This window comes from Betta splendens, chromosome 6 (assembly GCF_900634795.4).
Source record: "Betta splendens chromosome 6, fBetSpl5.4, whole genome shotgun sequence".
NCBI lineage: Eukaryota > Metazoa > Chordata > Actinopteri > Anabantiformes > Osphronemidae > Betta > Betta splendens.
Window position 1 is genome coordinate 12,474,247 of NC_040886.2, and position 23,113 is coordinate 12,497,359.

The following is a 23,113-nucleotide window of genomic DNA, read 5'->3' on the forward strand; positions in this document are numbered from 1 at the left end:
CTATTACACACACTGAGAGAAACCCCTCCCACTGATGTAAATCTCACCACTTTGGGATATATTCCGCCCGTTTGGATTTTGCCTTCCCCTGCAGTTCTCCAACAAATCTTCCTTAGATTGGCTTTTTTCAGCTGGATGCAACCCCCACACGAGGCCTATCGATCGTTCCACTGCACTAATTATCCTGCTTGGCCGCGGATGTCTCCGTGAGCCACGGTCAGCCTTTGATCGGCATGTCTCGCTTCCTTATTTCACTGTTACAGCATCAAAACTCTTTTCCGTCCACAATGAACGAGTACGTTGGTCTGCTCACAGTATGAGCCGCCGATGTATCTGTGTGTGGGGGGGGGGGCTCCTTTACATATGCACCCATGCATATGTGATGACTCTGAATGCATGTGTGTACTTGCGTGTGCACGTGTGTGTGTGGGCAAAATTACAGGTTGGTACATCCTGCTCTGCCACCATCTGTGCTTAGGCAGGATGCAGCCTCACTCTCGCCCTGCAGCCTCAGCTTCCCTGCTTTATTTCTCCAAGTGAACAAAAGAGGCGATTTCATTAAGTTTCTCAGCTGAACTTGTTGAGCTTTTCTTAAGCAAGTTAAAAAGGAGTATGAGTTATTGTTTTATTGTTACATATTATAACCTCACGATGCATCAGTTGTAAATTGTCGGATTTAATTATAGATTGAATTATACATGTAGTGACACTACATCAGGATTCCTCATGCATCCTCACGCTGCATCTATTTCCATGATTAGGACCCAGTTCCGTTGGTAATTGCCAGGCATAATGGTGATGAATTGGGAATCAATAGGGAGCGCTGGAGCCGGTGCCACCGGTGACCTTTGCGTCGGCCCAGAGGAGCCTCAGCCCGGAGCGTTTCAGGCTCTGTGTCTCTGTGGACAAGCTCTCATCAGTCGCTGTGTAAATGACACTCGTGACGCTCTGTGTCTGGATGCACTGAAGCATTTTTAGCGCCGCGCATTCGCATATAGATGGAAACAGACTCACAAAATACTGTATGGGAGGAGTTTCTACAAATATGCAGGTACTGCAGTATTATTTTGTAACACTCTCAGACCAGCTTCACGCCCTAATGAGCTGAAACATCTGTCTGCCCCGGGCGCGTTTTGACCCTTCAGCCCCTCTCCAGGCCCGTGCAGTGGCCTCCGCCGGGCGCTGCCTCCGTCCTTCTTTGCATTTCCTCCCAGGGCGTGTGGCTTAGTCATGCTCGGCGTATGAGGATACACACTCCAGCTTCAGTGCCATCTGCCAGCTCCCCTCAGGGCACCAGACAGGTGCTGGGCACGCTCTCACCCCAGCTATGCCACAACAGCACTGCCTGCTGGGATCGGCCTCTCTGTGCCAACTGTTGATCGTCACGTCCTCTCATTCTCGCCCAGAGACTCTCTTATTATCGCAGGGACATGCTGTGCTTAATATAGCCTCACAGTGGAGGAAAGGAGGAGTCAGAGTGGGCTTGAATGTTTGAGTCTTTGTTGTGTGTTGCTTTGTTCCTCCCCTGTGTTTACTGCAGGTCCCTCGGCTTTCGGTTTACACAGCCAATGCTGCTTCATCAGCACCAGTCAAGTCCAGGAGGTTTACAGTATGTTTTCAGTGTTCTCTATATTTACACTAATGGAGGTTCGGTGTCTGTGGGAGTAAGAGGCTTAATTGCTTATGCTTAACTTATAATTCTCACATATATAGCTTTTATTCAAATACTATAAATATTGCTTCATGTTTTTGTTGGAGTTTCTTCCTTCTCTACAGCTGTTTCTGGATCTGTTGCAGGACTGTTGCTTTAAACTGAATTCATTTTCATTAGGTACCTAATAACCTGCCAGCTCATACATTTCATTCATTTTTTCCAGACAGGTTCACCTCAATAGCCGGGGGGCATCAGGAATCACTTTTCTTCTCAATTGCTAAACAAATAAATGCGTTGTGTGCCTGGAGAGGGTACTAAACATATTTTATTGGGCTTTAACAATTTCCTTTCAACATTATTATCTTAATGCAGTCCCACTTTAATGGATATGAGGAAGTCCCTTTTACCAGCTCTTAGGAGCAGAGTGGCAATCTCAAATATGATGGGTCTTGTTATGTGCCTCCTCTGCTTCTCTACTGCTGTTTGTCTCCTTTATGAGGCCTGATACACTAAATAGCCAAAATATCGCTCCTGTGTGTTATTTTCAGAAGTATTATGTTCCCAGACAGTCATTTTCAAAAAGCTACTCCCCAGACTTCCACTTCACTCACCTTTTTTTTATTATTGCAAATGTAATCTGTGACTTTCTGCCTGATATCCTTTGTATTCACTCAGTCTAATCCTAGCGCTGTGCTCAAGGTCATGATGTATGCCTGTTTAGAGGAGGGGGGCTTCATACATAATGTATATAATATAGCATTTATTGTTAATTAGCACTAACAGGAAGTGATGCCCCCTGATTTCCCTTGATTTTAGCCTCATTTACATAAATATAATGGGACACAAGAGAGTGTAAAGCCCAACGTCTGTCCTCCCCAGAGGGAGGAGGGGAGGTGTTAGTGGGCTCTGGGTGCACAAGTGATAATTGTCAGAGAGCTGCTATTCTCATGGCCACACTCTAAACTAAACAGTGTGTGAGTGAACAAAGAGGCAGTAGCTAAAGAATCCGTGCAGCATGAACTTGATGCTGACTTGCATTTCATCTGAAGCTATTCTTACATCGGCTGGATCATTAAATGCATGTAGCTTCATTAGTTTGTCTCCAGCGCGCACGCAGAAATTAGCATAGTTGTGGCTGACAGGTGAATATTCTTCATTGTATTTAATGGGAGACCGTGAACGCGTGCTTGTTTTAAGCTCAAGATAAATGGCAACCGTCAGAACAGAACAGATCAAGATCAAACACTCGCGATTCATCCGTCTGTATTAATGAGTAAAGACCATGATTGATTGTCTCTAATAGTTGTGTTACCGAAAAACTGGGAGTTATAAAGAGGGCTGAATAATGGTGGTGATTTTGGTGTGGGGGGTTGGGGCTTGAGGGGATAGTGCTGGTGATATATTATTCACAGGGGTGGGGGCTTTAAGTGCCAAATTAATTTGTTTTCTTCTTTCCGGTTGGACGGCAGAATAAATGGATGCTGTCAGTCGTGCAGTAAAGTGCCGTGCATTCATTTAGACAAGTGTTATTGCTGCAGCGGAGCAATACGTTTTTAGCAAAGCAGGCCAGGCTGGTGGGTGGAAGCTGTGTAATTATCTCTGGCTCCACTGATGGCGATGATTGCAAAAACAGCCAAGTGGTCCCCGAGCACAGCAGGTGTGACTGTCAGCCTGCAGGTCCGTGGGCCTGTCACTACCTGCCACTGCACATGAGCTGAAGACACAGCGACGAAGACACTCGCAGCAGTTACTCGTCCAAATCAGATTTATTACTGGATGAAAAGTTTGATTGGGTTAAAGTGATGGCGTGTTTTAGCGGATGATTTTCTATCTGTTCAAATCCTAACATTACTTCACATTAACGCTGACAGCTTACAACTGCAGAAACCCGGGCGTCTGGCGTGTTTGAAAGCATCAGATGTACAGAAGGGGAATGCTAATGTTGCCGGGCAGTATTTATCTGCATGACATTCAAAACGGCTAAATGCTTCCCTTATTCTCTGTGACACAGAGGAAACTTTGAAACACGCCAGACCTTCAGTGGTGTGAGTGAGATAGTGGATGTGACAGATGTTTGCCAAGAGATATGTGCTTTATTGATGCTCGTGTGCAGCTTGGACTGACTGAGATATTGCAGCCGAGTAATTTCTTAGTTCTGCTGGTGTTGCAGGCTCAGACCTAACTTGTATGGGCCGGTATAAACATAGTATAGTACACAAATGCATTAACGCATGAAAGCATCAGCAATATAGCAGCACACAGAACAAACAGGACACAAAACACAGTTTCATTCTACAGTGCCTAGGTCTCTGCAGTGGAGCTGCTTACCAGCAACAATAAAACTCTAAACGCGGCTTTGCTTTTTTATCTACCTGTTAGTTTCTCTTCAGCCTGTCAGGAAGTCAGAGGAAGATCTGCTCCTCCTTTACTGTAGTGTGGTGAAGACCCTGTTTGAGATGATCAACACTCACTCGGCGGACTAATGAGGTGGATTGAGTGGGAGCAACGGGGTGGGTTGAACGTCTTTGTTAGACAGGCCTGCAGCCCCTTCCTTTGCAGCTTCTCCCAGGGGAGGCCTCACAGACGGCCTAATTGAATCAAGTACACGCGGTGCCTCCCCCCTCGCAGCCCGGCCCCTCCCTGGATGAGAGGAGCTCGGAGAAGAGCTGCAGCTTTGATGCTTTTGTTCTCCTCAGCACCATGGACAGCGCCCGGAGGTCCGTTGCAACTAGTTGTCTGCGGCTGGACGGAGAGGCACATCATCACAGCGGCTCTGACAGGCGCTACCTCTGCAGATGTCATCACTTGTGCATCGAGGCAGGTTGCGCGTGTTGGCAATGACACAACCGTGAAATATGAGCGTTTTTCTGGCTAGAGGGAGCCAGGGCAACCACAAAGACTGGAAGGTTCAACGGTCCATTTAATGTGTGTTTGATGGAACATCGCAGCAGGTTAATGCATATGTCAGTGCGCAGGTGGCCCGGGCAGGCAGAACAAATATTAAGAGGAAGACGGGCCTGTGTGACCATGCATAGCTTAGTGCCGTATATGTCCTCTGTGACTGTTTGGCTTCTTCCTCAAACAAAGACGTGTCCTTGGTGCGTTTCACAATTCAGCACCTTCATTTCGGGGAAACAGACGGAAGTTGTGCTCGTCTAGGAACGGTCAGCTCGTTATATGGTCTGCAGATGCCAGATAGCGAGCACAGTCTGGGGGAATGCACACAGACGCATCCTGCTGATCTCATTTCTAGGAATGTCATGACTACATGCACAAACGTGACCTTTCAAGCTCTTCATGCAGCTTTTGTTTTTTGTTTTGTTTTATTACGTTGCATAATAATAAAGAAATTAAATTTATACAAAGCATTTATTTTATTTAGTTTATTTTGTAATAATAATAACATTTTACCAACTGTCTGAACAGTTTAATGTGTATTATTTACAACTGTAGTGAGTTTATACTGCTTGAATAAATTAGCCAACTTGTGCACGTGTGAGTTGTAGAAAATGGTTGTAGAGCAAACAATCAATGAAAAATGGAAAATCACCCTTACAAAATATTAGCTGAAGGCTTTTTGTGCCTGTGAATGAAACTGAACGTGAGTCGAAAATAGCTCAACTACCTTCCCTCAGCAGCCAGTGGGGAGATCATTACGTCCTGCTCGGAAAGCACTGCTGCGGTGAACTTGGGTCAGATCGGTCTAAGAGGCTGAAATGTAATTGTGGAGAACAGCTGGATTAGTCCAGGCGATGTATATCCGCTCCTAATGATATTAGATGGGAGTCTGGAGAATACCTTCCAGCACACAGCTCTCAGTTTGATGAGCCACAGGAAAAGGCTGCAGCAGCACCGCTGGATGCAGGTTTGGATGGGCACTATGGCTATTTGGACCTAAGTGTGTGAAGGTTGCAAAGCAGAAAAGGCACCGTGCACGAGTCCAACGCTCTGACTGTGTGACGGCATTAAACCTTCACTGTCTATTGATTCAGTGCAATCTCTTAATGTGGGTCCCATCATTCCGGCTGGAGGCGGCTCGTGTTGCCCCTCCCAGGACGGAGCACCACACCCTGAGTCCTCTGCTGCTCCGAGTCTGAATCTAATCTGATGACATGGATGTTGCAGGCGTTCTGCTCATTCTACGGGCTGACCCAGTAAACTACTTATAATCAGTGGATTGTTGGCATTTCAAAAGTAGATACAAGCTTTTTCCTCCGTGTTAGACTCGGAATATTTCATGTAGTTATGTGTTTTAAATTACATATCGATTGCAAATCTACATGAGCTTTCAAAAGTCTTTCACAGAGACTGATCAATACCCACTCCCAGTACAAATTCCAAATTCATCAGGCCTACTTATATGCTATTGATTTTGTGCAGTGGCTGCTCCGAAAAGAATCTGATTTCTCTTTCCCCTCCCACCGGGGGGAACAAGCAGAAGCCCGATGGCCTCAGACAGGTAGCTGTGTCGTGCATTAATGCTTCCTCTCTCGATGCTGTGGAGGTGAGAGAGGAAAGGGAGGCACGGGAACATTGTCATTGTTGTCAGAGCCCCATCACCACTGCAATTATTTGAACAATAACAGTAAGAGTGTGTGAAAGCCTTTATGTATTTTTTATTGGCAGGCCCCTGGTACTCCCCACAGGCAGGACCCTGGGTTCAGTCCGAGCGTAATGTATGCAGTCCGACTCCAGCAGAGCTGCAGCGTGGAGTAATTTCCGAGCTGGCAGGCCGCCGGGCAGCGTTACGGTGGAGCATGGAGACCAGCGCAGACAGAGGAGATGGAGAGCAGCGCTGGACCTGAATAGTAATAGCTTCGCAGGCGCTCTCCACACACAGCTGTGCGTTTTGGCCACAGCGGCGCGAGCATCCCCGTTACAGAGGCTTGCGTCTGCCACCGTTGACGGAGGCGAGAGGCGCCACAGTGACACCTAGTGGCGTTGAGATGTCACCGTGACGCGTGGAACACGAGCCTCCCATTGTTTTTATTACGTCTACTGCGCGGTGAGAAAGGACGTTTTCGAGATGAGAAACAGTGTGCGAACAGAGTTTGGCTTGAATTGCGGATTTGAATGTCTTCGTTATCATTCCGACTCCAGCCTTGTGTCTGGCTCCTCTCGTGCCTTTGTCCCCTGTTCCTCCTGTGCTGGAATGCAGACGCTGAGACTTTGCTTTTTTAACGATATTCAGTTAGGCCCAGAACCCGAAGACGTGCAAAATATAGCGTAATCAACAAGGCCGCTGGGCTTCAGACGCAGGCTTCAGCCTGAGCTGGCAGTGATACGCGCCGGCCTTGACAGACAAAAGAATCAGACGCGCGTGGGAGGGAATCAGGAACGTGGGAGGTGCAGTCTGACTTCATACATTAGAGAGGAGCTGAGAGCATTCGAGGCCCTGGAGCTTCAGGGGTCAAGGTTCTGACAGTTGATCCGCAGAAGCACATCTTACCATTATTTTGAGTCTGAAGTGAAAAGACAAAAGGAAAATGTGCGATTGGTGTTGAAAACATTATGCAGGGTAAAAGTACGAGCTCCAACCTGTTGGGTGTGTCCTGTGTTCTCAGCCAGTCTGGTTTACAGCCGCTTCATTAAAGCAGCGCGGTTACAGCTAATTCCTCCGCTGTCTGCCTCCTCCTGCTGTCGCTCCCTGATAAGCGCCGCTGGCAGCTCAGGTTGGGCCGTTTGAAGCGCTGCTGCGGATGCTGCTATCAGCGCTGAGCAGCCTGTTCCCGGCTCAGCTCGGGCTAATGGCCCATCACCTGTGCGTTGGCGCGGGGCCGGGGTGAAGCCCCGCTGGAGCGGAGCGCTGTCCTCCAGGACCGAGCTGAAGGGTCAACGTCTCCATTCTGCGCTCCTGACGTGATGACGCAACGCGAGGGGAAATGAACGTGGCGCCCGAGCCTTCAACCCACAGTCAATGTGACGCTGACGCCTTTAACCCTCCGATGGAGCCCTGCACGTGATAAATAGTCATTTTCAAGGTTGCAGTGAAGCCATGACTGCCTTTAAAAGCACCCGTTCACAGTAATGTACACGCCAGTAGGGAGCTACGTATGCGGCCGTCATGTGCATCCATTGACCTTCTCCTTAATGGCACGTGCCCGTCTGACCTGTTCCCCCCGTTTGGAATAATCAAGGCGCAGGTCACTGGCTTTCGGTCCACTGAGTGGAGGCTGACGCGTCCCTCCGAGCTTGTCACGGCATCACTTGATTTATTTGCCCTCCTTCCTGTGTTTTCGGGAAGAGGTGTTGACATCATTGCGTTACTCGTCTGCCCCCCCCCATGTAAATTCAATTCCGGTGACAGTCCTGCCAAAATAGGAATGATGTACGACACAACCGGCCGCCCGGCGCTCCCTCATCAATCTTCATGCCCTTTTCACAGCTTCCAGACGGGATGTGACATGCTTTTAATTCAAAACAAACATCTTTAATTCATCTGGATGTGTTGATTTTGATCTGCCCGTCTTTACCATTAAATCGTTTGTGTAAAATAAAAAGGTGGTGGTGTCGCTTTAAACCTGAACAACTGTACTGTTTTGTTGCCTTTGTTGTTTCATGAACTGTCCCACGGTGAACTGGCTTCGGTAAATGTCAGCCGGTGCTGTTAGTCATTAAGCTTCAATTGTATCGCATTTTGGAAAGGTCATGTGGAGCCGGCAGGGGAACGCAGTCACTGACACTGGCTGCGCTGCGGCTGTAGCCTGGATACCGGCGTGCTGTTGGCAGGGCGTCAGGGCTCCGTGGTCCCCGGAGGCTTAGTCACACCTCACGTGCATGTTTGACGAGGATCAGAGAATTCAGGAAACCCACCGGAGTAAACAGTGAAAACCCAAAGGCCTGGTTACGGTCGCGTCAAGGTTCCGCTTGAAGTCCAGATAAGGAACTGAACATTATGTTTTATCTTCCATCTAACATGCAGCTGCGTGGCTCTCATCTGACACACAATTTATTTTGTTTGTGGAAGGCTGTTGTTTTAATGGTGGCACCACGGTAATTGACAGATGTTGATTTAGCGATAATCCTTGGCTCCGCTCTCACCGCGGACCTCGTAGCGAGCGCCTTTGGCTGTCAGCCTCGCGCGTCCTTGAGTCAAAGCTGCCTGTTGCCCTTGAAACCCCTCGCTCGCCCCTCCCTCCCTCCCTCCCTCCCGCCTCTCTTTCTATTGCTATATTTTAAAAATCTTCATACCTGCTGACGGGGCACAGCTATGATTGCAAGCGGGGCAAAATTTGGTTTTCTCAGTGGTGGCCTCTAATTACGTTTGATCACGCTGGAAGACACATTTGAGTCGCAGCTGGGTGAAAACAATTACATGGAATTCAGTTTGACATAATTTGATATTACTGCACATAGGCTGTAAATGTAGCTCAGTTATTATCGATCTAAATGAAATGAAATGGAAATTTTCCCAGATATAATTCAGTATTATTAAAAGCTTTTATTGTTGTGTAAACAAGAGTATTCAATTAGAATGACAATGTGAGCATTTTATATCAGGAAAAAATTGTGCAGTGTATAATTAGAAAACCGTGTAAAAGCACCGGAGAGAAACAAATGCTGAATATAAGTAGTCAATGCTGTGCTGGTTTTCTGTATAAACCCACGCGTCCTCCTCTCAGGTTTGTTTTTTCTCTCCTCCACTTCTCATGCGCCCCGTTTACCTCTGTGTCCATTAGAGCTACAAGTATTAGCACTCAGCTAGCTGGCGGCAGGGGATGGGACGAGCTGGTCCAGGAGGAGGCTGGGGTCAGATGTTGAAGAAGAAGGAAAAGGGCGACTCGAAGCAAAAATAAATAGGCGCGGGAGGACGGGGCCGGCGGAGGCAGGAGCCGGCTCGCTGTGGAAGGCTAATTGAAGTTCTGTGTGGCAGCAGACCCAGCTGCCACTTCAATGAGGAGCCTATTTGCTGCATTTTTCAGACTGTGTTGTGAATTCTGATGATGTCAGTCCAGGAGCCGGGCCACAGACTGATGCTGTCACAGAGCCCCCTCCTTCTCCAACACACTCCTCCACAGATTAGACCTAACAGGGTGGCAGGGATTCTGATCACGGGCAGCGGCCACGAAGCCCAGCGAACGAACCTGGATCAGTTTGTTCTGGGGGTTATTTACAATCTCATGCATTATAGTGTGGTATTAGTCTCTGCAGGAAGTGATCTCGCTTCCACAGGTTTACGTTGTTTGATTAGAAGAGATTATGTTCTCTAGGAGAACGCATAGCTGCAAGCATCTGTTGAATGATAAAAAATTAAAGCAGTGGGAAAAGATAAAAAAGATCAATCCAAAAAATGAATCCAGCAGGGTTTTTTTAAGGTAAACTAGAGAATAGATACTGTATCGATGCACACACCAATCAAATGTGAACTTGATCTAATTTTAATGTAAATGTATCCAGTCCTTTCATCTTTTAGTGAAGCTGATTTACCTCACTTGCCCTTTAAATAAAAAAGCTAAAAGCGAGCTCATGACAATATATAATAAGCAACATTATAGCTTTGAATGATTTAAACATTCAGATTTAAATGATTGAAAGCAGCAGAGTGAAAAGTTACCTTTGGCCTCCAAATTGTAGCCAATTGTAAAATTGCTATTTACTTTCCATCACCACACAAGATGATTTAAAAAGCGAGCTCCAAACAGATCGATCCCATTGTGTTGTTGTGAGCTCTATAGAACACAACAGGACAAGAATCCTATTCACTGGCCCGGTCGTTGCTACGGTTTGTGTTGTGGTTACATGCTGAGCGCTCTACCTTCGGACCTCGCATTCACAGCCGCAATCAGCTGTATTGAAATTTTTGTAAGGAAGGTGTTAACATTTTCTGTCGGATGAAGGCCTCAGAGAAGACAAAGTCAGTCAGTGGCTCTGCAGCTGTGAAGGTGGGCTCTGGTGCAGGTATTGTGTTGGAGGGGAAGCGTGGGAGAACAAAAGGCTCCTATTTAATGCTGTTTCCTTGAATTTGTGCTACCTGGCAACCAGTGTAATTGCTAGTCTGCAGCGTATATGCAAGGCACATTAAGGACTTTAAGCCGCTGACTTTTGATTGAGCCGTTACTGTGTGCATTATGACATAACAGCCTTTATTTTCAGGAGCTGAAGAGGCATAACAGGCCACAGACAAGCACGGTGAGCATCACCAGGTCACAGCTCCCACAGGTTCTAGATAAAAGCTTTTGCTTTCTGTGAAACCACCACTGCTATTGAATTTACTGAGAAGATCATTTAGCATTTTACTCGAATAAAGTGCGATATCTAATATTTCCATTTGCAGCTTCAGGAGGATGGTTATAACCTCCCGTCCCATGATGCACTGGCACAGCTGCTGCCACGCTACCTGGCCAGTGGAGGAAAGGCTGAGGTTCAGGAGCAGAACAAACCCGACACACACCGCACACATGAAGCCCATCATGCACACAAACGGTAGGATGGATGGTGACAAACTCAAACCTGACATCAACCAACACTAACGGGGGTCAAACATCTTCCGTCTTCAGAGCCTCTCTCTCCCGACGCGAATTCGAAGATGATCCTCAGATGTCAAAGGTCAACGACCTCCAAACTAAGGTGACAGACCATAATCCATACGTAAACTGTTGAATTAATCAGTGAGTCAGTGATAGTGGATGGAAGCTGAGGCAGGAGGCAGGAAGTTCACAGCTGGGAAAACTAAATGCCAGCTAGTGGAATAAATTAACATTTCTCTGACTGATTGAACTCAGGAAGCACTGAGGTTTGTATTTTTGCTCAGCTTGAAAGGTGTTAAAAATGGATATTATGACATTTTCCTCTGGTGCTGTGAGTTTCACTAGTTTCACACTTTATTTTACTTGCTTTGTTTCACGGTTTTTATGCTGATGGAAGCAGGTTTTGACTGATTACAGGATAGAAATGCACAGATCTGAGAAGTTATAGTGACAATAGTGCGTAATGAGGTCTTCTGTCTATGATGCAATTATCCAAGAGTGACAATATGTCTGACAGTAAGGCTGTGAAATCACACAGAGGGAGGGAGAGTCCTTTTTTGTATTTCTCACACATGACGGGACTTTGCAGGCTCATCACGGGAACCGTTCCCCCCCTCACGCCTGTGGGTTCCCCCCAGCGGAGACCCCATCTCATCTACAGTCATGATTGTCACCTCATCCCTGCCCTTTCAATTAGATGCTCAGTTTCACCCCCGTGTCCCGTGGGGGTAACAACCCCACCATCCAAGATTGGACTCCCCCCTAATCGCTGCCCCCTCCCCGACGCACACGCAGCTGGACCCCGCTCCCAGCTTCCATTCAATTCTGTCCATTCAGCTCAAAAGCAAAGAACAATGCTGCTGGAGAAGTGTGTGTGTGGAGAAATGACAGAGCTCTGCGACAATGAGAATTCTGGGAAGGAACTCTGATTATCTTCCAAATTCTGGATCTTAACAAAGGTTTAGACAGAAAATGGGAATGCCTCTATATACTGCGTATAGGGTGAAGGTCTGGTGACTAAAATCTTTCTGAGGTAGTTTTATTGTTCCCTTGTGATTAAGAACCTTAGACTGATCACTAGAACATCACGTTTGACTTTGGATGTTATGTGGTCATCCAAACAAAGAGAGTTCTTGAATTCTCAGACAGAAGCCCCCTGTTAGACATGGACCCGTAGAGACATCTAGTGGTGGAGACCACAAACCTCAAAGCCTCTCAGCAGGCCGCCGGGTATGAGTGGAAGCGGTGTGTGACCTGAGCATGGCGTCGTGTGAGACTGACGGGCAGCGTCCTTTCCCCAGGAGCTGGAAAACTACCGCGCAGCAATGAGTAAGATGGCGGAAGACATCATTCTGCTGAGGACACAGACGGTGGAGCTGGAGGCCGAGAACAGCCGGCTCCGCGGAGACCTGTCCCTGCACCAGGACCTCGGCCGAGACCTGCTGAAAGACACGGACATCGACGTCATGACGAAGGCGGAGATGTCCGATCGAATCGGTGAGTGACGCGGAAGTGTGCTGAATTATTCACTGTTCTATAATTAGTTAGTAAATTGAGCTGTAAATTGTAAATTGGCTTGAACTTCGCCGCGCGGGGGTCCGGACCGTGTTGCTGTGGATTTGAGGGCACTTCATTGGCAGCTGACGCGACTCACTGTCTGCAAATCCTTGCGAGGGTCCATTCAGGAGCAGACTGTGTGGCTTTGTGATAAGGCGGCTCATTAAGGCCACGGACGCCGATAATCTCGCTGGCTAGTGCATCCCTTATCTCCAAGGGCAGTTTGTGACCCTCAGTGAGAGGATGTCCCCGAAGGTCTCACTGCTGCCATCAAAGCCAAGGAATGTGATTCAAAACCCATGCAACAAGAAAATGGATTCATTTACAAAGATCTATCGATTGAGTTTTAAAGACTTGCTGACGACTTAAAATAAAAGTTGCAGCTGCACAGGAAGCATACGCCTGCTGCCGTGTGACTCATGGTGCTGGTCTCTTTAAAGCATCTCTGAAATTGAAGCTGGCCAGTCAAACCAGTGAAGCTGCAGCACAGCGAGACAGGATCCAGCAGCTCCAGAACGAGCTGATCAGGGTGAGAGAGCACACCAGTTATTATATATATTATTAAGATTTCATGACGACTCGTCATTGTGTCTGTGTTGCAGAGGAACGACGGCGAGAAGGAGCTGCTGAAGCTTCAGAGGCTCCACCGGCAGCAGGAGCAACTCCAGCAGCAGCACAGCAGCTCGGCAAAGATGGCGACTCTGGAAGCCACAGTGAAACAGCAGGAAACGGTGAACGCCACAGCTCCTCCACCATTCTGCAGTGGATGTGTTCGTTGGCACGATGACCTTTAACCTCTCGATCGTGTAGGTGATCGAGAAGCTGGAGAAAGCGTTCAATACTAAAATCAGACGGGCGAGCAGACAAAGTGGAGACAAAAGGCTGGCGCCGAAAAAGCCCGGAGGTGAGTGGACGTCAGCTCGACACACCAGTGGTTCTGATGAGGACGGTGAACTCCCTCCGTGCTGTTGCTGCAGGTGAGCGTGGCCCCAGACGCGCCGAGGTGGAGGCGGCGCTGGCAGCGGAAAACGCTGGCCTCCGGGCAGAGCTGGACAGGACGCGGCTGCAGCCTCCAGCTGTGATTATACAGCAGGCGAAAGAGGCGCTGCCACTGAGGGAGAAGCTGAGTTTGCTGAGTAGGCTTGAGAAAGCTGAAGCCAGAGTCCAGTCGCTGGAGGCCCAGGTGGAAACAGGACACCCTCTGTGACTCATGAGACCTAATGACATGTTCACGTGTGACTGACCGGACGCTTTTCTATTACAGCTGCAGCAGAACTGTAAGGTGTGGGGGCGGCAGAAGCAGGACATGCTGAACAAACTGAGCGAGCGCAAACAAGGCCTTGTCCACAACTCCAGCCTTTTTAATGAATAAAAGATGACACAATACAGGACACCGTGTGTCACTGGGATGCGTTTATTCATCATTCAGTGTCAGCAGTAGACGGGGATTCAAGCTTCTGTACATTCCAGTTTCTTTATATTATATATCGTATCGCGTTCCCTTCTAACCTTGTTGTTACCGACTAGCATGCAAAGGCTTCAGAGTCAGAATTATGGGCTTGTCCGGTAAGAGAATGAGCTCAAAGGTGCTCTTAACGTCCACGTGGCGCTGCTTCTCCACTCGGAAGTTCTCAAGCATCTGCAAAGGCCAGCAACCAAACAGTTAATATGACTTAAACGCTGTGAAACCGCCCCTGGTTCTGTGTGTGACTCACGTGGATGAGGAAGATTTGCATCTCGGTCTCGGCGATTCTGCGGCCTAAGCACTGACGGGGGCCGAAGCCGAAGCCGAGGCTCCGGAAGTAGTGGGTCTCTGTCCTCAGCCAGCGGGACGGCTGGTACTGCTCCGGACGGGAAAAGATCTTGGGGTCTCTTCCCATTGCATATAGTCCCAACTGGACCAACGTCTAAATACAGACACAAAAGAACAATGACATCGCGCTGAAGCAGTGGTAGAAAATACACAAGGCTTTAGTCTGTCGTACCCCAGCTGGGACGTGGTAGTTCTGAATGATGATGTCTTCGGTGATGTATCTCTGCAAACTCACAGCAACTGGGTGTAACCTGATGTGAAGACATGGAAATGCTTTATTATAAAGGATGTAGAGGTTTCTCTGTAACTCTAAGCTGCATGCGTTAATCAGACCTACGTTCTCTGCGGTAATAATAATAATAGTGATGCGCTGCTTCTTTCACCTCAGCGTTTCCTTCAGAGCGCCTTTAACCAGGGGAATCCGCTTCAGCGTCTCCACCATGTCGCCCTGACTGGCCGCTCGCGCTGCCGCCACCTCTGCCCTCAGCTCCTCCTGCAGGCTGGGATGCCTGGCCAGCTCATACAGCGTCCACAGCAGGGTTATAGAGGTCTGAAACAAGAGCGGGCGAGGATCAACACTCCCCAAAAGCCACTTAGAGGAATTCTGCCACCGCCGTGTTTCTTCTTTACTGTATCTACTCCTCCGGCCATCAGCTCGGTGACGCTGGCCTTTATGTCTTCGATGGAGAGTTTGTCGAGCATGAGCAGACTGGCCAGGACTCCTGGGTACTTCTTCTGACTGCCGGTCTCCTGACGCAGCTGCCTGTAGATGTTCTGGATGCAGCGGTCCGCTTGTGCAAGGAAACCAAACAAATTGACTCAATGATGGCTTCAGGTCCACCCAGTTTGGCTCCCGGCTGCCGTGTGGGTCCTACCTTGGCTGAAAATGCCGTCCCAGGCGTCCACGTGGTCCCGCCACACCTTGGCTCCGATCTGCTTCAGCAGCCGAGGGGGTATGTACAGCATGGGTGAGGTAGTCTTGAACATGAGGGTAATGCAGTCAATGAAATGCTGGGCTTCGGGGTCAATGTAGTCCAGCATCAAACCCAAGCGCTCGCCGTACAGCACTGAGCTGACCGCTGTGTAGAAGAGAAGGAGAGAGGAGGGAGACGCTGACGCTGGGCTCCCAGCAAATCTAACTTACTGTATGTATGTACACATGAAGAGAAGGAACTACCCCGTCTTACATTCCAGCGCGTATTTAAACAGTTCCTGGGAGAGGTCCGTGGTCCACCTGTTCTGACCACTTCTCTTCATTTTTTTGTGGACCCTAGCCACAAAATCTTGGCCCACTTCATCCAGCAAAGGCACAAAGTTCTCCTGCATCTTTGGAGAAATCACCTCCTTGTTGAGAATCACTCGGTTGCTCCTCCACTCCTCTCCATTTCTGTGGAGAGATTCTGCCAGTATTAATTAATGTTGAATTGTTCTGGCTGTTGATATCATGTAACAAACAACTGGCAAAACAGAAATTATATAATTTGAAAATGATGACACCACCTACTTGAGCAAAACTCCATATTTGCGATTCCTGTAGTCTCTGTAGGATGTCCATGCTTCGACTTTTAGCCTTTTAGGATAATGGCCTTCGGCTTTGAACAGGATGGCAGCGTCCTCTGGATTGATGATATTTACACTTTCATAATAACCAACTTTCTCTCTGACATACACAAAAAGAAAAGAGGGCGGACAGGAGTCATTTTCAACCATCACCTTATCAATTTGTTCATGATGTACAAATACTTACCAATGATTTATTTTATTTTTTATTATTGTTTATTATTATTTATCAAGTGTTCAGCCTTACGTACCTGTAAATGGGACCAAAAGTGTTAAAGTTCTGCAACATGATGCGATGAAGGTTTTTAAAGCCGTCAAGTTTCCAGAAGTTGTACAAGTTGCCCACCCCGTTCTTCCATAGTCCGGGAATCTCATTGAAAGGCTTGACGATGCTGCTGCTCTCCGCGTACGCCTGCCTCACCACCGGCAGGCTACTGCTGCAGCGCACGCCTGAGCGTATCAGCTCCTCCGTCCAGCACAGAGGCAGCGTCGCCGAGCTGCGCCACACGCTCCACCCGGCCATGCCTGCACAACAGGCTCCTCTGCTCTCCCTTCGGCTGTTATCCCAGCGCTCTCAGGGACGCGGTGCGCAGAAGAGGGAGGCTGGTCTGAGTAGTCAGCCCCCTTTGCTGAGCTGATAAGGTGCCTTAAACAACTGCCTACGCACTAAGTACCTGATTGGTATTTTGTATCACATCAGTAACCAATATTTCTGTGAAAGCTTTGTGAGAAAGTAAATAAAATATATTCACAAAAACTTCAATTATTTAAATTAGAATAAATAAACACGGCTACAACTGTTTACATCTTTTAGTATTTGGCCTTGAGGTGTGAGCAAAGTGATTGAAATTCAAGAGGTGTGAGCATTCAAGCATTTATCATTAATGAAGCAGATAAAAATTGTTCTGACTGGTAGAAAGTAAAGAGGAAGCAAGTAACAAGTAGCAGTTTATATTTCATAACAAATTCAAAGTGGTAATTAATAAATACAGAAGCCTTTCCTTTATTTATATTTATTTGTCAACCTAACTGTATGTAAAACATTTACAAAGAATGGTTTTATAAATACCTATACACGTTTTAAAATGCTCTGTTTTTAAGTAGCTTTATAAGTTCCTCCAGTTTCATGGCAGTTGTAATGTCTCCCTGGACTTTCAGTCTGCCACTGGTGTAAGCAGCGAATGGACGAAGTTCACCCTGAAACATGGCCAGAAGGTCGCCTTCACTCATGCTCAGTGTCACATCAGGCTGACAGAGGGGCCCTGCTCCAGCGGTGCCACTGCCTACAGAACACACACACACACACACACACACACACACACACACACACACACACACACACACACACACACACACACACACACACACACACACACACACACACACACACACACACACACACACACACACACAAAGCTGAGACTGAGTTTGTGTATTTTGGGGTCTAGCGTATCAATGCAAACCTCTTTTAGTCACTCTCTTAAATGATGAGTATATATTCATATATAATGTTTTCAGTTTCCTTAATTGAAATATATTCATAATACATAAATTACAGTAAAATACCAGTATTACCTTGTCTTAAATCCACATAGTAACTATGGTGCTGTCCATCCCCTGAGCTGATGTTAAACTGGAAACAGGCCTTGATCTGGTGAACCAACATTTCAGAAAGCACAAGCTTGACCCTTTCAAGCAGCTCATCAACAGAGCATGGTGTGGTCACAGCCAATGTAGGTTCACTGCAGAGCTCATCTGTAAAAGTGATGCTGTCCTCTGAAGGGAAAGAGGTATGTCAGGATTTTACTCTGTGGTATAATTTTTTCTTTGTTTGTTTGCAACAGTGTTGAGTGCAGTCATACCTTGTTGAGATTTGGAATTGCCATTGTGGCTCAGAAAGTGCATGGCCAACTGCTGAATGGGGCCAGTAAGGCCTTCCAGTCCAGTCACAGAGGGGGGCATGATGAGGGGTCCAGAGGGGTCTTCTACTGGTGCCTTCAAAAGTGAGCCCAGAGTGAGCTCTACCCTGTCCACCTCCAGTCCCCAGGGCCGAGTCATCTCATTTATGTCCACCTGTGATGAGCAAGTAAGACTGCTTAACATGGGAGTAAAACCCATCAGACAGTAACTCAAGTTAACTCACCCCAAGATAATCCCCCAGTTTCAGTCTCTCAGATTGGATTTCCCTGACAGTCTTCTTGGACAAGCTGTGGGTCAACGCATTCTGCGCAGTCATCCTGGTGGAAGCATTCAAGTCCTGGACTGACACCACTGACATGACTGGGTTCCAGATCCTGAACTGAATGTCAGCCCCCACTAACAAAACCCCACCATCTCGAGTATTCACCTGCAAGGACAGCACCATTCATATAACTATGAAGTATTGACAATGTTTGTGTCATTAAATACAAACAAGAAGAGTCCACTCATAAATATGAGAAGGACCAACAAAGCGGTTGTATTATTATGTGTGTGCCAACACTGCCACCTAAAGGACGAAATAAAATATACACACAACAGAAATTATTTAGCATTTTAGATGGTAATATTGTGTTTGAATCCATTTAGCTGTGGTGACGACTGTACATACAACTGTTTTGTATTAGTTTACATATTAGAATGCTAACTAAATGAGTTACAATATCTAGTGAATGGGACAAAATTGCTGCATCTGTCATTGTGCTAGATTCATTACTACCTCACTTATACCTTTGTGTTTCTGTGTTTAGTGGCTTCAGCAGGTTGTGGTTTACCTGGCAGGGAGGGATGTTGAAGGCACGAGTGCGGAGATCAACTTTCTGCCACTGGTCAATAAGAGGCAGCACCAGGACAACACCAGGGCCCTTTGGAGGACAGACCCGACCCAACCGGAACACCACAATCCTCTGGTAGTTGGGCACCGTCTGTAGACGAAAGCAATCCAAATATGATCTCTATGTCAAGGCGCTGAACAAATAACAAATGAGAGTCATTTTAAACTTACTTTCAGTACTAACCATCCTGTTATAGGAAAGGTTAAAAACGTGCCCAGGAAGACAAGAAAGATGACAATCTGGTTGCAGATCCAAGAGAGCCATCCTTGGGAGGTGTCTAACAAAAACATACAGAAAACAGGCTCCATCAGAGGAAAGACTACTAACGTACAGTACGATGCTGTCATTTAATGCAAACCATCCTTGGGTTCCATGAGTCAGATCATTTAATAATATAATTTACAGTCTGCTAACTTTTTGTGATATGTTATTAAACGGACACAATCATCATGTGCCAAAAACATGCTACAGCTAACACCTGTTTGTTGTCCTACCAGTGAAGTCGTTTTCAGACACACTGGGGATGTAGTCAAAGGAAAGTCCTCTGTGGCGGCTGCGCTGCGTAGAGCTCTCACTGTTTGCAAACAAGCCCGGAGTCCTTGGAGCGGAAGAGTCTCCCTGGGGGAGCAGCTGGTACGACTTACTGAACATAGTCGCAGAACTTTATCATTGTAGCATTCTGAGCCAAAAACAACCTAGCTGAGTTAAACAGCCCAGAAATACAGCGGTTTGTAGCTCTTCATTCTACTCCATTGGCTAGCGGCTAGCCCGAGTTAGCTTGTTCCGTGTTTTGGGTGTTTCTCTTCTTCGTGGTTCTTTCCACAGGTTGCTTGTTTTGCTATTTACCGCCACCATGCGTTAGCGTAGCGCAACTACAGCTTTACAGCAGGAACGGACTCCAGGTATGAAAGCAGCTTCAAAATGAATTCCAGCAAAAAAAAGGGACCATTAAATGTTAACTTTTTATGTTACATTGTATTTGTATTGTATGTATTTTTGATGGAGACTTTACAGACAACCAGTTCAGATGGCTTTATTAGAAATGTAGGAGCCAGCAGTCTTTATAAAACACAGCGCTATAGGCTAAAGTTCAGAGTTTTTATAAGTATACAAATATATTACTAAGCAACAGTAAAAGCAGAGAAGAAGAAGAGAAGAATAACAGGAGCTAAAGCAACTGGCATACATAGTTAAAACATTTGCCAAACAAATCTGAATCTTTTGATAAATTACCACGTTAGAAAATGAAACCTAGTATTTTCCAAACAAAAGCAACAAAGCAAATCCCTCTATATTTCAAAGCTAATCGTATACCTAACATGCAGTCACATATACAACATTACATACCCAATGTATCCCTCAGTGATGCACTGTACATTCAGGTAGTTATTACTGGTTCAGTTTTTGAACATGTCACAGAGCAGCTTCTCCATCGGTGTGCTGCCAACAGTCCGGTGAAAGAATAGATGCTCTATCTTCTCAGAGCTCACAAAGTGGAGGCATGGTAGCAGGAGTAAGAGTCTTCCAAACCTTGAACAACAAAACAAAATAGAGTGGACTTAATGTTACCATGCTGCCATTTATATGTTGGAAAATAAAGATATTTCAGTCACCTGGAATTCTGATTGGGGTACACTGAATGGATGTGCTGACCCAGCAGCACCTGAGACTGGTCCTGCAGGTTCTCAACCTGCTCCGGGTCTTTGAGGCTGCGTGTCTCTGTCCCAGGAGGTTAAAACAGGTATGAGTTACACAGGCCATTTAACATTAATGTGTTCTTTTACTGCTTGATGAATATCTCATCACCCGGCTTGAACAGCACAATTGCCTTCAAGCAGGCAAACTCAGTAGGGTCCACCGCCAGCGCCTTGAAGCGATTGAACGCCTCCTGCAGGATGTGCATGTCAGCCGCGTGGAGGCCGATCCTGGACAGATGCGTGGACGGAAGGTCTTGCAGAGTCAGAAGTGGACAGCTGTCCATATGCAGCGACCACTGGATGGCACACAAGAGGAACATCTCACTCCACGCTTCTTCAAGAAGAATCACCTAAAGACATCACATAAACCCGTGATGTGTAAAATAAATCAGTAGATATACAAAAGCACAGCCAGTCAGTCTCACCTGGTCGCGAAATGGCAAGTGAGCAAAAACGGGCAGATTTTTGGCCCATTTGACCGACATGAAGAGGAGACGCGCCGACGTCTCGTACACGGTCTCTGCGCAGGTGGAGGTGTACGGTGACGTAAGGCAGTCAGAGGAGGTCTGAGCTCTGGCTGAATCATCGGTTGTGACATCAATGTTTTCCTCCACTGTATATCAGGGAAATAGATATATCCACTTCATGACTGGTTAGTGAATCAGAGGCAAACAAATCCGTAAACACACTGCGGGATCAGACTGCGCTACATTATGTACTGAAAAACAAAGCTCTCTCATCGAAATTTAAACATCTTTCACATGTTCTCACCGTCCCCTGGCTCCAGTGTGGCACAGGTCTCTGCGGTCAGTAGGCTGACCATGAAGCGATGGCTGTTGGGGAAGCTGCAGGCTTGGACTGTGGCAGCGCTGGCGATGGAGGAGTAGGTGGCGGAGGTGTGGATCTCCTGGGTGGTGGCCAGGAGCTCCCTCCTGGAGTCCGGACCCAGAGACTCCAAGCTAACGTGAGCTGTGCTTCGGGGCTGTCGCTCATTCTGCACGGCTGCCAGAGAGACCAGCGTAGTAACACGGCCACTGTCAGTGCTGTAGGATTTGTAATATACTGTATGTCTCAGCTTTCCTACCATCTTTGTTCATTCCAGCTTGCAGACATTTCTTCAGTCGACAGGCTTGGCACTGGTTCCGATGAGCCTTGTCAACGGGGCAGCTTCCAGTTCCAGCCTGGCATCTGCAACGTGCGTAGAAGGACGAGCTGCATAAAGCTACATTCAAACAGCGTGCTCTGCTGTGCAACGGCCAGGCTGCTCCTCACCTGTAGATGAGTCTTCGCCTCACGCTGCGTTTGAAGAAGCCGCTGCAGCCGTTGCAGGCGTAGATTCCGTAGTGTTTCCCACTGCTCGAATCCGAGCACACTTTGCAAAGAACACCTGCGACTAACACCAGACTCTGACCTGTGGAGCGCAGATGCAAACTGTTCTAATATTCCACAAACCTGTTTGATTTAAACTGTGTAAATATGAGATACATTAATCTATAGATGAATAGATGTCCGTTGTTCACACAATACATTGTCACCTTTTAAGTGAAGACAACGCGTTACTTTTGTCAGTTTGCACAGTACAACATTACATGGCTCACCTGACTGAGTCCCGTCTGTGAAGTCACTGGAGTTGTCAGAAGAAAACGCGCTGATCTTGGTCACGTTGTCCTCCATTTCATGCATTTTCAGTTTTCTTGTGGCCTAATTGGCGTTTTCTCCTCTGTATCATACGCTGTTGGGGTGTGCAAAGTGTTGACACACACTGTCTTTTCAGTAAAACAGGAAACTGAAGTCTGATCCTTTCAGAGATGTTTAGAGGGGAACTCCTGGACCGCTGATGCTCTTGATGCGGCGTTGATGACCTTGTTCCTTGTCTGTGCCAGAATGAGTCTGTGAGCCTGAGTCGTCTGGGGCTTTGACAAGGAGATTAACAGACGCTGTGTAAGCAAATGCTGATCTGTCATCCTCTTAATCTTTACTGCCTATAAGGGTAAGTCAATCAGTCACACTGTTTACAGGCAAAATAAGACTTGTTGTCATTTGTACTGCTTTACTATGTTCAGTTCAGAGTCTTATAAGTATATGGTTTTATTTTAAAGCATCATCTGCATATTTTTTTAATTAAGATGCTCAGTCCCAGTCAAATTAATGAATAAACAACTTTTTTTATTTACTCATCTGTTCTGCTTTCATTCATGTCAGAATTCATCAGTATTTTTATTGTAATATCACAGTTTATGTTGCTCATTAAAATACTGTTCGCTAGTAGGACGAACAGTCCTCCTGCTACTGATCAAAGTTTTTGCTACTTAGTAAATTCAGTAAAACCCTCCTGGCCATGCTGGCCCTGTCTTTGACACTAATGGGCCTCCCCCAAATTAGCAAAGTAGCTTAACCTCCTGTGAAACGTGGTCTCTTCTTGTGGGGGATCACGCAAGGGAGGCAATGAGAAAAGATAAGGTGTGAAGATTGAAAGAGCAGCAAAGACTTGACCCTTAATTCTGTTCTCCTGCCAGATGGTGACTGCTTTGTGAAGCTTTATCTGCCTAATA

At 46.9% G+C, this 23,113-nt stretch overlaps 4 protein-coding genes across 6 annotated transcripts in view; 1 reads left to right on the forward strand and 3 right to left on the reverse strand.

The window, feature by feature from the left end:
• Positions 1–14,067, forward strand: part of ccdc33 (coiled-coil domain containing 33) — a 31,855-nt gene extending 17,788 nt beyond the window's left edge. For 2 of the 3 annotated variants that reach the window (XM_029152517.3, XM_029152519.3), the window contains exons 2-9: positions 10,929–11,077; positions 11,152–11,221; positions 12,423–12,618; positions 13,119–13,207; positions 13,281–13,409; positions 13,489–13,582; positions 13,656–13,861; positions 13,943–14,067. In XM_029152517.3, coding sequence (XP_029008350.1) covers positions 11,192–11,221; positions 12,423–12,618; positions 13,119–13,207; positions 13,281–13,409; positions 13,489–13,582; positions 13,656–13,861; positions 13,943–14,050 — 852 coding nt within the window. In that variant the 5' untranslated portion in view covers positions 10,929–11,077; positions 11,152–11,191 and the 3' untranslated portion in view covers positions 14,051–14,067. Of the gene's footprint in view, positions 1–9,128; positions 10,537–10,747; positions 10,784–10,928; positions 11,078–11,151; positions 11,222–12,422; positions 12,619–13,118; positions 13,208–13,280; positions 13,410–13,488; positions 13,583–13,655; positions 13,862–13,942 lie in introns of those variants that run through there. The other variant, XM_029152516.3, reaches the window with a different exon arrangement.
• A 4-nt stretch (positions 14,068–14,071) lies between these two features.
• Positions 14,072–16,723, reverse strand: LOC114856786 (cholesterol side-chain cleavage enzyme, mitochondrial). Its single transcript, XM_029152512.3, has 9 exons — positions 16,303–16,723; positions 15,996–16,151; positions 15,679–15,878; positions 15,367–15,570; positions 15,122–15,282; positions 14,875–15,041; positions 14,664–14,742; positions 14,394–14,585; positions 14,072–14,317 (listed from the first exon to the last, which is right to left on the reverse strand). Exons 1-9 carry the CDS (start codon positions 16,572–16,574, stop codon positions 14,195–14,197), a joined length of 1,554 nt encoding a protein of 517 aa, XP_029008345.1. The 5' UTR covers positions 16,575–16,723; the 3' UTR covers positions 14,072–14,194.
• A 325-nt stretch (positions 16,724–17,048) lies between these two features.
• On the reverse strand, positions 17,049–19,681 carry stoml1 (stomatin (EPB72)-like 1). Its single transcript, XM_029152515.3, has 7 exons — positions 19,359–19,681; positions 19,035–19,141; positions 18,805–18,954; positions 18,195–18,398; positions 17,914–18,124; positions 17,627–17,827; positions 17,049–17,334 (listed from the first exon to the last, which is right to left on the reverse strand). The coding sequence occupies exons 1-7, from the start codon at positions 19,513–19,515 to the stop codon at positions 17,132–17,134; spliced, it is 1,233 nt and encodes a 410-aa protein (XP_029008348.1). The 5' UTR covers positions 19,516–19,681; the 3' UTR covers positions 17,049–17,131.
• A 190-nt stretch (positions 19,682–19,871) lies between these two features.
• On the reverse strand, positions 19,872–22,288 carry nr2e3 (nuclear receptor subfamily 2, group E, member 3). The gene is made up of 8 exons (XM_029153709.3): positions 22,160–22,288; positions 21,834–21,972; positions 21,646–21,749; positions 21,333–21,563; positions 20,987–21,174; positions 20,671–20,911; positions 20,478–20,583; positions 19,872–20,394 (listed from the first exon to the last, which is right to left on the reverse strand). Exons 1-8 carry the CDS (start codon positions 22,242–22,244, stop codon positions 20,262–20,264), a joined length of 1,227 nt encoding a protein of 408 aa, XP_029009542.3. The 5' UTR covers positions 22,245–22,288; the 3' UTR covers positions 19,872–20,261.
• Positions 22,289–23,113: the final 825 nt, after the last annotated feature.

Coding starts and splice junctions, on each gene's coding strand:
- LOC114856786 (XM_029152512.3), bottom strand. CDS start 16,574: ATGGCCGGGTGGAGCGTGTGGCGCAGCTCGGCGACGCTGCCTCTGTGC. Junction 14,586..14,663: donor ACTACCACGTCCCAGCTGGG/GTACGACAGACT, acceptor GTCTGTATTTAG/ACGTTGGTCCAGTTGGGACT. Junction 14,318..14,393: donor TGCAAATCTTCCTCATCCAC/GTGAGTCACACA, acceptor TGGCCTTTGCAG/ATGCTTGAGAACTTCCGAGT.
- stoml1 (XM_029152515.3), bottom strand. CDS start 19,515: ATGTTCAGTAAGTCGTACCAGCTGCTCCCCCAGGGAGACTCTTCCGCT. Junction 19,142..19,358: donor GTCTGAAAACGACTTCACTG/GTAGGACAACAA, acceptor TGTTTTTGTTAG/ACACCTCCCAAGGATGGCTC. Junction 17,335..17,626: donor CTATGTGGATTTAAGACAAG/GTAATACTGGTA, acceptor TGTGTTCTGTAG/GCAGTGGCACCGCTGGAGCA.
- nr2e3 (XM_029153709.3), bottom strand. CDS start 22,244: ATGCATGAAATGGAGGACAACGTGACCAAGATCAGCGCGTTTTCTTCT. Junction 21,973..22,159: donor CACAGACGGGACTCAGTCAG/GTGAGCCATGTA, acceptor TGCGCTCCACAG/GTCAGAGTCTGGTGTTAGTC. Junction 21,750..21,833: donor AGGCGAAGACTCATCTACAG/GTGAGGAGCAGC, acceptor CGCACGTTGCAG/ATGCCAGGCTGGAACTGGAA.